General features: G+C 41.4%; 1 protein-coding gene across 2 annotated transcripts in view; it reads right to left on the reverse strand.

Annotated features, from left to right (window-relative positions):
• The window catches only part of vwa5b1 (von Willebrand factor A domain containing 5B1), a 59,043-nt gene that overhangs the window by 4,387 nt on the left and 40,585 nt on the right, over positions 1 to 14,071 (reverse strand). The window contains exons 15-21 of one of the 2 annotated variants that reach the window (XM_049582029.1): positions 13,643 to 13,889; positions 10,142 to 10,435; positions 9,563 to 9,700; positions 7,066 to 7,203; positions 6,361 to 6,432; positions 5,790 to 5,859; positions 2,990 to 3,113 (exon numbers count right to left, since the gene is read on the reverse strand). In XM_049582029.1, the coding sequence (XP_049437986.1) occupies positions 2,990 to 3,113; positions 5,790 to 5,859; positions 6,361 to 6,432; positions 7,066 to 7,203; positions 9,563 to 9,700; positions 10,142 to 10,435; positions 13,643 to 13,889 (1,083 nt within the window). Of the gene's footprint in view, positions 1 to 2,989; positions 3,114 to 5,789; positions 5,860 to 6,339; positions 6,433 to 7,065; positions 7,204 to 9,562; positions 9,701 to 10,141; positions 10,436 to 13,642; positions 13,890 to 14,071 lie in introns of both variants that reach the window. The other variant, XM_049582028.1, reaches the window with a different exon arrangement.

The following is a 14,071-nucleotide window of genomic DNA, read 5'->3' on the forward strand; positions in this document are numbered from 1 at the left end:
TGGACACTGCTATGAGCCCCCAAGCAACGTTTGAATTACAAAGGATTGTTCTGTCACTGGCAATTTCTTTCGCAAGGCAGAAAAATGAAGGTAATGCTCACAGAAACAGTATTTATTGTATGATTTTACACCAATTTTAAAAGAGAAACCTGCCTAATTGTCGCACTGTTTTCAGTTAACTTAGCTTAGATTACATGACTCCGTCTTTAGTCAGTTACTGATCAAATTAATAGTGAAATATAGAGTGAATTTTATAGTATTTATTGTTAAGAATGCAAGTTCAATACTATTTGGTCATGTGTAAGCCAGCTATTACATAAATTTACTTTAAAACTGTGCATACATTTAACAGATTAAATCTCTGGTATCCACCACTAACCTGCTCTTTATCATCGTTTTCCTTTATGTATTTCAGAGACAGGACAAATTTTCAAAGGTATTGGTGACATGCAAACAACAGTTTTAGGTTGGATTTGAATCAGATACACCATGCTTACAGGCTGAACACCTTAGCCCTCTGGACTATGGTGCTGTAGATCAGACGCAATGGCTTATTAGGCGTATTTTAAAATCCATTTTTAGAAACAACAAAGTCTATATGCACTATGTCAATGATCGAAGTGATGCAAATAAAGAATCATGTATCAATCACAGAAATATGCTCACACATAATGAATAATGAATGAAGTAAGCGAAGACACTGCACTGAGCTTATTAAAGCCTCTCCAGAGGATCAAAAGTGATCCTGAAGGGTGCTCAATGAAGTCCTCAGCTGGGGTCACAAAACAACTGTGCTTTCCAACACCAAAATCAAACACCAGGCTGGAAATGGCAGCAATGATTTACTGATCTTGGTAATAGTTTCAACACTCATTTTATCCCATCGGTAAAAAATCTAAAAAAAAATGTAATCAGTCAACCAAAGCATGCCGCTGTCAGACAGTATCTTCAAGGCAATTATCTGAATTCATTCTTATTTACGTCAACTGACAGAAATGAAGACTGAATATAAAATGCTCTCATTTAGCATGGACTGATAAAAAGTTCTTAAGTTCTTAATGCTATCATGAATTAAGTTGTAAAGCTTCTTGTTTATTCTGTTGGTCTCTCTACTTTGTGGGGATGCACTTAAAAAGATTGCCAGAATTTCACCACATAGTGATATGCAGTGAAAAATGATATGCACACCTACCGACCTATATCTATAGTGCCTACCCTCTTTAAAGTACTGGAGAGAACTGTATATAGTAGACTTAGTGACTTAAATAAGTCAAATATTACCATCCTATCACAGTATTGCTTTAGAAAAAAGAACACCACCTGTAAAGCAGGTAATGATCTTGTCAAAAAAATCAATGATGCCATTGATAAGGCTGACTGCAGCATTGGAATTTTTATTGACTTATTAAAAGCATTCGTCACAAATGAATTTCAGATTCCTCTAAGCAGGCTGCAACATTATGGTGTCAGAGGCACAGCACTCAGTTGGTTCAGAAGCAATATGTAGGGGAGGGAGCACTATGTAATCGTCCACAAATCTCAAAAGTAAACCCATCAAGAACGGTGTCCCCCAGGGATCCATTTTAGGCCCACTTCTCTTCACATTGTATATTCATGATTTTGTGAATTCCGATTCCAAAGTAATATTTGCCAATGATACAAATTTATTCTTATTCCACAAAAACCTAAATGACCTGCAAAATCTAAATCAGGGACTGATTGAGGTGGATACATGGCTTAAATGCAATAAATTATCCTTAATATAAGCAAGACAAACTTAATTATTTTTAATTTCAATAAAAATCTAAATGACGTTGAACACGTTTGTATCAAAATATACTGTTGAGTTACTGAGAGAATGCAGGCCACCAAATTCCTGCAGGTACATGTTGATGAATTTTTAAACTTTTACTGTCATATTGAGGAACTGATGAAAAAATTGTCCAGATATTTTGGCTTATTTTTTTAAGTTGAGGCTTTTTCTTTTACTTAAAGCTACTTTTATTATTTCTACCTCATACAAGTCTTAATTTGAGTCTTATTTAAATTACTGTAATATGATATATAATAAAATAATATATATAATGCAATACCTTTCCTAGTTAACTTGTGAAATTACAGATTTTACAGAGGAAAGTTATAGGTGCCATATCATGGTCCAAAGTAAACTCACCCATTGACCTTCTTTTCCACAGATACAGTCTCCTTAAGCTTACTGAATCTAATATCTCTCACAAAGCTTGTATAATGTTGTTTATATGCTCAGTGGCAGACTCCAATTTACTTTTCCTCACATACATATAAGATGAGGAAAAAGCACCTTATAAAGGGTAAAAAAAAAAAAAAACAGAAACTCAAATGTTGGAGCTTGAGTTTGTTACTGAAATGAGATTGCCAAAACCATAAAAGTTTCATCTGTGTTTGTTTTTAAAAAGAGTTTTGGGCAGCAGTTACCACAAAAATATGTTAGTGTGAATACCCTAAAAGACTGGGGACTTACAAACTACTCTACTTTGAAATCCATTTATATTGGACTGTTATTTCCATTTGTCCTATGTCTCTGTTTATTATATCTGACCTCTTTAGCTTTTATTTGGACTGAATAAATCTCTTAGGGTCAATTAGTAATTAGGATTAGGCTAGTTTAGTTCTTAGGGTCTTAGGTGTTTTGTAGGTTGTGTTATAGACAGTGCATTAGTAAACATTTTAAACACTATCTCCTTAGTGTCTCGCTCTCTATTCTCAAGCTGCAGACAGCTTATCGTGCTGTCCCATTCCACATCTCCATTATGTCTTATGAATTGCACTTGTATTTAATTGTCTTGTGAATAAAACTGAAACTTTATTGCACTGAGCTGAACTATTCAAGCTGTCACAGAAAGTGACACATTCGTCTCCTTTGACAGATCTACAGTCAGTTCAAATTAGTGTCCATCAAAAGAAATGCGGGTTGACAAGAGCATTGACATGATATAGATCTGCTGCCTACCAGAGGGATGTAGTCTTTGTTCTCGTTGTCACTCTCTCCACTTGAATCACCGGACTTGCTGTGAGATCGACACATGAATCCTTTGGCGGCCCGAGTCAGGAGACGAGTCCTGCTGAGGGCCAATCTAACAGAGGGGAGGGAGAGGCAGATGTGAATCACAGTGTGTGAAGCACAAAGCACTATAGGATTTAATCCACTGCTTCTATGAGGACACGGAAAGTAATTGTTTCTTTTGATTGTTCTGGTACATCTGTAGATTTCCAATAGGATCCAGTAAATGGACGATTTTTTAGCCATGTATGGCTCTAGGAATAGTAATGTTGGCCACAGTCATTTTGCTGGAGATGAAAATATCTCAACAACTATTCAATGATTTACCATGAAATTCTGTACAGACAGTCATGATACTAAGAGGATGTGTCCTAATGACTTTGGTGATCATCTGACTCCTCCATGAGGTGTTATGTGAAATGGTTCATAGGTTCATGTTCCCCTCAGGATGATTTGTAATCACTTTGGTGATCCCTTCACTTTTCCCATAGCGCCATCATCAAATACCAAATACCTCCAACACTAAAGCACTTCGTGTCTTGTGCTAATTAGCAAATGCTAGCATGCTAACACACTAAACAAAGATGATGAGCATTACACCTGTTAAACATCAACATGTTAGCATTGTCATTTGCTGATGTTAGCATTCAGCTCAAAGCACCCCTGTGCCTAAAGCCAGTAGACTTTATCAGATAGGATTTTCAGCTTTTAAGAAATTCCCTCCACACCTTTCAGACATCTGCATTGGGGGTGGCTGTGAGAGACAGTTTATGTGACTTTCCGAAACTAACAATGTGACGTCAACACTCACTTCACGCCGCAAATGGACAGATATGTGAAGGTGAGAAAGTAAGCGGGGTTTGCACAAGTACTTCTCTCACCAGCTCTCTTGTTTCATTCTTTACACAACTTTCTGTTACTTTTTACCTCGCCTTCAAGGGAGGCCACCTGAGGTTTGACGACACTTTGTACGAACTAGTTCTTTATTGCCACAAGTCATCCCAAAGTTTACAGAGTTGCTAGCATAGCTGTAGATTCAGTTAGAAACAAGTATAAGGCGTAAGGGGGCTTTTACATGAGGGACCTGGGTCTGCATCCAAGCCCACTTGACCATGAAGTCCAGTTTGTTTGGTTAGAGTGAATATTGTGTATGGTTTGACCGGTGCGCCAATTTGTGCCCGAGTCCACTTAAAAGGTGGTCTCGAGAATGGTTCATGTGCATTTGGGTATGGTTGGCATCAGGTGTGAAAACCAACTATAGCAAAACACTGAAATTAACTGCTGTTTAACACAGTTGGTAAGTAGAGTTTAAAAGACATTTTTTAGTGCTGCCAGTCTCTGACGAAATCTGTATCCAGGCAGCATGCGTGTATAACCTTGGGTAATAAAGAACGAACTAGGGATGTCAGTGTAGGTTAATTTTGCTTTTGATAGTCCAACACCCATTAACCGGTGAATAACGTGTTAATTTTTAAGGAAAAAAACAAGCAAACGTAAAATACAAGAGGCTATCCATTTAAAGGTGGTGACATTTTAATGTTTTGTGTTGTAAATGTTTTGCCTTTTATTTTTGCTGCTTTTCTAAAGTCGGCCTTGGCCACTTTGCACTGTGCATCACCCGGGTCAGGTGGGCGCTCGCCATCGGCACCGCTCATTCGTGATTAAGTTTTAAGTTTAAGTTTTTAAGTTTATTTACTTTATTAATCCCCCTGAGGGGAAATTCAATATTTTCTTGCTTGTCAGTTACACACAGGTCCGAAAGACACGCACATGCACAAACAGGACCTATACATGCACAAAGTGGTGAGGCGCCCCGAGCAGTTGGAGGGTTCGGTGCCTTGCTCAAGGGCACCTCGGCAGTGCCCAGGAGGTGAACTGGCACCTCTCCAGCCACCAGTCCACGCTCCATATTTTGGTCCGGATGGGGACTCGAACAGGCAACCCTCCGGTTCCCAACCCAAGTCCCTATGGACTGAGCTACTGCCGCCCCATTACTGCCAGTAACTTGCTGTGGAAACATGGTGGCCATTCTACGGTTTCTCCCCATGTCGTCCCGATGGATAAGTGGCTTTATTATGAGCTGCAAACCCCTTTAGCATTAGCCGTGCTGTAGCTGCTAACAGTTCTGATAGAAGTAACAGGAGTTAACAATGCTGAAGTGGGTTGCTGCTCAAAATTGAGGCACTTAATCACCAGAGCAACCTGAGGAGAGACTGAAGGGTGGGAGCAATGTTTCCACAGCAACACTGTTAGATCTGGACGGTGTTACTGGCTGAAATTACCAAATGAGCAGCAGCACAGTTAGCTCCCACCAGACCTGAGTGGTGCGCAGAGCAGTAAACTGAAGAGAAGCAAAATTAACCTATAGATCAACATGTGTAACTAGTAAAATATATTCTTGGGAGACATCCCTAGTAGGACAGGAGAGAGGGTCATTCTTGACATTGTCTTCAAAACATAACCCATAGTAGGCACAATTAAAGGTTTACTCCAAAGTATGGGCTCTTCCACTTGGCTTTTTTCTGCACTGTAACAGCAGCATAGACACGTAGATGATACCTGGTACAAAACAACATCATGAATGTGAAAACTGAGCGGCAGGGGAGGATCGAGAAGGAGTGATTGAACCCAGGCACGGTACTAATCCGTAATACCCAATATGAAAACACCCTGAGTCCCTGTGTTCGCTCATGCAGTGGTACCACAGCTACAGCACATTTATGTAGCCAACCAGGCTCCAACCACCCACCTGGCAGAAAAAAGGCTCTCCACCGATTTCTGTGATTGGTCAGAGGTCACAGACGGACTCCTCTGGGAGACTTGGAGACAGAGAGGCAGAGTTAGACAAGGGAAGGAGAGAGGAAGTGAAGCAGTGGCATTTTACTGTCACTTTTTTGTGTAGTTCTCAACATGAGTCTCACATAATAAAGAGGTAAAACACCCACTGAGATGCAACAGTGACAGCGGAGGACACATATTCTAGCTGTCTCTCCTCTGTGGGTGAAGCACTTCTTCTTCTGTGTGTGTGTGTGTGTGTGTGTGTGTGTGTGTGTGCCTTCAGTAAGTGCTCATTGTTTGTTTCATTTAAAAGGTCCAGACAGCGTTTGTCAATACAAGCCACAAAATTGAGTCGACTCCTGTCATCACTTACAAGAAGAGGGACTAAATAAAATGTCAATAGTCTCAAGTTTCACTTTTGGAGCGATGCAACAGCACCGCCCAGAAAAAAGACAAGTGACCGGCAGACAGTTTATGTCATGTGTGGAGGACAGTTGATGAGACGAAGTAAGTTCACTGACCAGTTGATGTGTTGCACGTACCCTCTGTGAAGCTACATCGCTCCCAGCCGGAGGAGGAGGGGGTGCTACATGGAGAGACACTGTCCTCTCCATCTAAAACAAGGATCAAAAAGAATATTAACTCCCAGCTGTCTTTTATTTTGTGTTACTTTGTTGCAAAGTAATCCCCTCTTTTTTCCTCAAAACCTAACTAAGTGTTGCTTTTAAGACGACAGCATTACCAGGCGACACTGAGGCAACTCATCTGCATCTGTGCCTGCTGTGCACTTCTTTTTCTTGACTGGCGGTGCCAAACAGATGCTCAAGCACTGTGCTAGTCTTAGCTCTTGCTGTTGCTATGCCACCACTGAAAACCAATTTAAAATGTTGTGCCCTTTTGCTGAAGTTAAACTATTTTTAATGTAAAGCAGCACGCAGCTCTTTCAGTGTTCAATATCTCCCAGCTCCCAGTGCTGGCGGTGCAAGACTGCAACGTTTCCATTTCAAATAGAGACTGATTCGATAAAAATGTATAAACATCAATCTTGGAAAAAGCCAATATCACCTTCTCCTAAACTCGCTACTTTTATTTACAATTTAAGATGCTTTCTACCTCCGTCTGTAGCTCTTACATTATTTATTTCTGCTGTACTTTAGTTTGTTGGTGATCTTGAAATGAAAGCACCTCCTGCTGTGTATGGAGTCGGGGTTGAAATTTGAGTTGAATAAATATAAAACGCGGCCTACTGTTGGGCAGCAGGGCATCTTCAGCAGCTTCCTCAGACATGCCGCCAGACTGAGAGCGACCCAGTCCGATGGAGTAGCCTCTGTTCTTCCTGCTCCCTGAACGAGACCTGGAGTGCGAGCCCTTCTTCACACCTTCAGCTGAAAACAAAATTAAATCAGTCACTTTGAGGGTTTTAAAGTTGGCAGACATCAGCGGTACCTCTGATGGAAAATTTGAAAGAGTTCCAAGACTGATATAATTTTGGATCTAGGCTCGCTTTGGAGTGAATCACAGGTTCAGAAGTGAGTGTTGCAAAGCCAAAAGCTATATGACTGTCAACAGTGATAATGTTAAGAGAGAAATCTACAGGTTACATCAATGAAAGTTATAAGAATAAATCCATATTTTGGGAAATATTGCATATGTGCTGTCTTGGCTGGGAGCAGGAGTCTCCACTAGTTGTCTGGCAACATCGACGTGACAACAAATTTCACAAAACTTAAACCAGAAACAGTCGAGCTTATAAGCCCCACTGTAAAACCATGAACTGTCATTTTTACTTCAACAAACAACAAACAAACAATATAACATGTTACAGCTGCAGTTAATGATTATGTTCAGTGTCAGTTCATCTGTTGATTATATTCTTTCCTAATTTGGTTTACAAAATATTAAAAGTATATTATGCAGGAATTTAATCTAAAGTTAATGTTTGTGAACAAACGTGAAAGTGAAAGCCAGTCACACATTAACTCTCGTATATTTAGGGGGTTTTTTTTTGTTTGTTTGGTTTTTTTTGCTGCTGTGTCCACAACTTTCATAGTTTCCTCTTGGATTTGTGCTGCTAACTGCATGGCACCTGGTTGCTACCTTTTAATGAAGTTCTGACCTCACCTACACACTGTTTCTGGAAACGTCTCAAACACAGCAAAATAAGAAAATTCAGGTCGTGGACAGAGTCGCTACAGATGAAGACGCTGCCACACACTTTAAGTACGTCATAAGAGGGATTACTGTTGTATGACTGTTGTTTTATGTCTTGTCATGTCATGTCATGTCATGTCATGTCTTGTCTTGTCTTGTTTTCTGCAAAATCCTAGCCTGGTTCCAGACCATAGACCCCACCCACTCAACTGAGTAGGCTTGCATCTCTGGTCTGGCATACTGCAATGAATTTGCGATTTATCTCATCCAAACGATGAACGACCCAATGAACGCCTGGGGTGGGGGCGGGTCTAGTGATTAGCCAATCAGCGCCACGCTGAAGTCAAGCTGTACGCCAGTGGGTAACTGGTGAGGATAGCAACAATGGCGACCGCTACAGATCCTACAGACCACATTAACGATGCTATCGAGGTATTTCGCCACTACTCGCGTTAATGGAGGACCAAATTAAGGAAGCTGCTAAACTGGATTAACGTCGATGCAGCTGGGCGTGCATGACGACGGAGACATTTTAAACGGGCAATGCTCGCTTGTTTTCGGTACCCCTGAGGCATGGATACTAATGACGTCAGATTCTGGGTGAGTCGTTGATCTCTACTGATTGGTTAGGGAAAAATCAAATTCCCTCCCCCTTGTAAATTGCCTTCAATGGAGGCGATGTCAGACTGAAGGTTCTGCGAGCTTCAGTCTGACACTCAGGCTAGCAAAATCCTGCAAGCTATATCTTTAAAAAAAAAAGTGAAAATGTCCTTTATAAGTTCTGACAGCCCAAGGCGACACAGTTAAATGCCTTGTTTGATCCAACCAGCAGTTCAAAACTCAAAAGTATTTCATTTAAAATTATGAAAAACGCAGAGAAGTGGCAAATCTTCACATTTGAGGAACTTGAACCAGAGAATATTTGAGTTGTAATTATTATAAAGCGACCAAATAAACGGTTAGATTCACTTTCTAACCGTTGCTAAATTGATGATTTGTTTCAGCTTCTCTCTGCCTCACAGAAAGAGGGTTCTGGATTTGATTCCAGGGATCATGGGGGCCCTGGTAGCACACTGTAGCACATGCAAGTTAACTTTATAGACTTAATAACTTATTCAAAACAAAAGAAGTTCAACTATAAGAAGTTGCTCCAGGTTTTGTTTGAGGGCAATGTTGTGTTTAAACCAGGCATGTGCACAGATGGTGCTCAAGCAGCTGCCCTTTTGCCCTCTGACTAGATAAGTGCCCTTTTTGCGAGAGATGTCTTTTCTATTTCTTTTTCTAATTTAATATTTTAGTTTTCAAATTTGACCCATGGCATCAATTTTCCATCAAACAGCCCTTGTCACAGTCACCACAGAGCAGAGCAGCATCACGTCTCCCTGTGACCTGTCTTCATGGACAGGTGAGTTAGTCTGGCGCACAATCACACCATCTCACCAGCCGCCTGGTGCCAGGATATTCATTTTTTTAAATCAATATTATAAGACAGATGCCCCCAAAACTGTCTGTGCACAGGACTGGTTTTAACCTGAAGCGAGTGGAACAATGAGCAGTATAAAGACTTCATCACATTTAATCCATGTGATTTACCTGGCTGTATGTATTCAATACATGTCGGCAAATACTCATTGGTGTCCAGGTCGATGGGAACAAAGGCCGTGTATTTGCTCAGTATATTGCAGGCCTTGCTGGTGTGGATGGCGTAGAGTTGGTACTTCCTGCCAGAGCCTGTGAATTAATTATAATAAGCATAAAATGAACACTGTGATCTAACACTACATAACAACATACTGTGTAACATAACAGTGAACAAAAGTATTCCAAACACTCGTAATTATTTTACATTAAATATACATAATATTTATCTGAAACAGTTGGAAATGCGCTTATTTGGTGTCTTGCCCAGATTTAGTTGAATCCCACTCTCATGTCTGTTTGTTAAATATGAAGCGGCCTGCTCTGTCCAGAGGGTAACCAATCTGTTTGTTTAATCCAGTGGATTTTGGTACCTCTGGGCAGAGCCGGGCGAGCTGTTTCCCCCTTTTTTCAGGCTTTATGCTAAGCTAAGCTAAGCTAAGCTAAGCTGTATTCAAACAGACAAATGGTAAGAAAGCAAATAATCTAAATAATTAATCTAAATTTCACAAAGCACCTAAATCATGCGCTCACCGTGCTCGATCTCACACTCCTTATCCGCCATGTGCTCAAAGTCACAAATGATGGAGCGTCCCGCCATGTGGTGGAAGGTCTCGTTCCACAGCTCCTCGTGAACCTTTTCCTCACGTTCCCGGCCGTTCAGAAAGGGCTCGATATCAAAGACGACCTCCCACTTCACCAGTTTCCCACACAGCAGCCCAGACACCACGGCCTTGCAGTCACCTTTGAGCTGGTTGGCTGCACCCAGATCTGAAGTCTGGGTCTCCTGCGGGGTTTCTGCTTGACACAGCTGGTGTCCGTAACCATCTGAAATGTCACAGGTTTAATTCCTGAATGTGCGTTTTTTTATTTGCTACTCAACATGTATTCAAATCTAGCTGAAGCACAGCTGCTGCTGCTCACTGGTGACGATATTGTTGTTCACTTTAAAGCTCTCATTGTTCAGCCTGCGTTCAGTAATTGTTTTCTTAAACACTTCCCCTTTTGTTCCTGATTACTTTTCTGTTTTGTTCCCAAATTTAGAAAACCATTTCCTGTCCGCCTCCTGTCTCGTGCTCAATCATCTGTCATCATTTCTCATCCTGGATTTAGGTTGGATGTCATTTAAGTCCATTTTTAGATACTTGTCACATCCAGGGTTCCCACACATTTTCATTGACAAAATTTCAAATCTTTTCCACGACTTTTCAAGGACCCACTTTTTTATTGTTAAATTTGCCTAGCATATACAATTCAAACTCTATTCAAACATAGTTTCGGCTAGTGGGCATACATAAAGGGAGAGATGGACGCAGGGAGAAAACGAATAAACGTATGTGATGTAAATACAATATTGTCACACATCGACGCATATTAAAACTACATTACGTCAACATTACATCAAAGTCTATCCGTGTAATATTCCTGTCACATTGTCATTACACACAACAAAATTCCATGACTTTTCCGAAACTCTCAATGATTTTTACTTATTCCATGACTTTTCCAGGCCTTAAAAAAATGTGATGGTTTTTCATGACCTTGGAAACCCTGCACATCAGATTTGTGTTTAAGGAAAAGTTTGGGGAAATGAACTTAATAATTTTCTTGCTGGGAATTAGATGAGAAGATTGACACCACTCTCATATGTAGTATGGTAAATCTGAAGCTAGAGCTAGCAGCCAGTTAGCTTAGCTTAGCATAAAGACTGAAAACACTACCTTGACTTTCTCAAACCATGGATGTATAAGGAGAGCAGCATTGGAGGCAGAGCCCTGTTAATTCCTATAACAGCTGCTCAGTGGCACATGAAACCAAAAAAGTTCACCTCACAGGTGTAAAATTACCTGGATCTTTTTTGCTATCATGGGGCTCATTGGGTGAGTGCACTAGAGACGGGCCAAACAAAGTTATGCTACTACTTCCAGTTTAGCCCTCCACTAATTCCGAATAAAATGATTTTGTCTAGACTTTAGGAACGTTTTGGGACCAAATCCCAACAGTGAAATGGGTCATTGTGTAGAGGTTGTGACACTCAAAAAAATGTCTCACTGATTTACAGACATTTCTTTCACAATGTAAGTTGATGGTCAAAAGTCTTGGGCCCATGTGGCTTCATGTGGCAGATGCGGAAGTTGTAGTTACATGGTTTGGCCACTATGTAAAATTGACTTCAAGGTCTGGTGCACTTTCAGGGTGTCCTTTCTCTGATTGGCTATACATTTCCAGGCGTTTTGCTAAATGCTTGTATTAGTCTAGCTGTGATGCCAACTGGCGCCACAAACAAAAAAGACCCAGGAGGAGAGTGGCTCAGCCCCAGCAGCTTATGCTTTTGCTCCAATAGTCTGAAGTACGGCTACCTGGTCCAAACAGTTGTAGGTTTTTTTGTTTGTTTTTTTTTTTTACCATTTTTGTTGCTACTTCATCATTAAATTCACCTTTGATAATTTTTGACACACAAAATTAAAGCTATAGCGCGTAACTACACGTCCGTAAATGTCCGTTTCACCCAAGCCACTACTACAGGAGATGACACAATGCTGATTAAGCCGATCGGCTCCTCTAACATCTCGCGGTATTTTTCAATATATATCATTTTTAGTTTGCATGTCGACCGGTGACATTCCCTCAAATAAAGGGCAGGGGGAGGAAGAGCGGAGAGTCTCATAGCAAGAGGTAGAGCGCAGGTAGAAAGAGAAAGCAACACTGGAGAACCCAAAGAAGCGGCCGAGACACGGTTCAGAAGTGGATCTTACCACAAAGAAAAAGCCTGGACGTTCGGCTGAAGGTCTCTTAGCAAAGAAGGAAAGTGACCGACGGAGAAGGCAAACAAGGATTTGTATTGACGTCGCTTTTCCTCGGTGGAGAGCCCTGAAGGAAGAAATTGGGCTGAGGGCAGACACGGATGTTGCTTTGCTGCTGTTGGATAAGTAAGTGACTTGGTTTATAATTATATTATGAGTAGTATGTGTTGCTGTTACATGTACTGGACCTAGTACTTTATTATTTTCTTGGAAATGGTGCTATGAACGTAATGTAACATTAGCAGCCTGGTGTTCGCCACGTTGTGTAGCGTTGTGTTACTCTGTGTACATGGAAGTGCCGGCTTATTTGTTGTAATAACGCATTATCCGCTGGGGGGTGACAGAAGTTACCTACTATGGCTTTAACTGTGTAGTTTTAAACATTGGAAGTTTTAAAAGAATTTTCGGAATTTAGAATTTAGTCCCACTGGTAGGAGGCCACAGGGCAGACCCAGGACAAGCTCGGAGTAGAGCCACTGCTCCTTCATGTTGAAAGGTGTCAGTTGAGGTGGTTCGGGCATCTGATCAGGAGGCCTCCCACTAGAGGTGTTTCAGGCATGTTCCACTGGTAGGAGGCCCCGGGGTAGACCCAGAACAAGCTGGAGGAATTACATATCTCATCTGGCCTGGGGATGCCTTGGGGTCCTCCAGGAGGAGCTGGAAAGAGTTGCTGGGGTGAGGGACGTCTGGAGTGCTTTGCTTGGCCTGCTGCCCCCACGAACTGGCCCCGATAAGCAGATGAAAATGGATGGATGGATGGAGAAGCTCCACCATCATTGAAACACTATTTTTAAAAAGAGCAGCTTTTGAAGTACCTCGCAGTTGTGGGTCCATTTTTGTCATTATAGCCAATCAGAGGCAGAGTAGGGGTGGGTCTTCCCATAAAGCAGACTTGGTAGGCATGCCCAGCGAGTCAGTTTAGTCTCTTTCAGCACCTCTGAAGCTCACTAAATAACATGCTATATCTTGTTTAATTTGTACAAAAATGTGCGTGTATCTTAGTACTTCTGTTACCGATTTGCAGTCTTTATGCTAAGCTAAGCAAACTGTGTTCTGGAAACCAAATAATTGGATTTCTGAAAATGGACATGAATTTGGACAGTCATAATGTCTTTGTTATTTCAAGCAGACCTGTTATGTTAGCTTTAAAATGTTTGAAAATGTTTAATTACTTTAAGATGTGTTGGTTTGATTTGGTCACTCTCAGTAAATTCTTTGATCAAGGTCTCACCCGTGTCTCCGATGCTGCCAACAGAGGGGCTGTCAGTGGACGATCTGGAACCATCCTCCCCAGCGGAGTTGCGAGCTGCAGGCGGCATGCCGATACCACTGGGCTGAGGGTTGTCCTGAGGCTGCGTATGGAAATGAGGCTCTGAGTCAGCTTCCTGTGGCAGAGGCGGCTCCTGCTGAGGGAGCGGCCTGTGACAGCTGGCAGGACGCCCTCTGGAAGATGTGGCACACAGGCTCGCCAGCTGCGGCTTAGAAACAAAAGAAAGTTGTTTCTTTCATCCTCTGGTGCAATCAAGGTATGGAACATCATCTACTGATTGTAATTCTGGTCACTCCAGTGTGTTTATTCATTCACGGTTCTTTGAAGTGATGAGTAACATACAGACTGTTGTATTCAAGAGGAATATTAAGCAAAATCATTACTAAGAGG

The sequence above is a fragment of the Epinephelus fuscoguttatus genome, linkage group LG7, assembly GCF_011397635.1.
Source record: "Epinephelus fuscoguttatus linkage group LG7, E.fuscoguttatus.final_Chr_v1".
NCBI lineage: Eukaryota > Metazoa > Chordata > Actinopteri > Perciformes > Serranidae > Epinephelus > Epinephelus fuscoguttatus.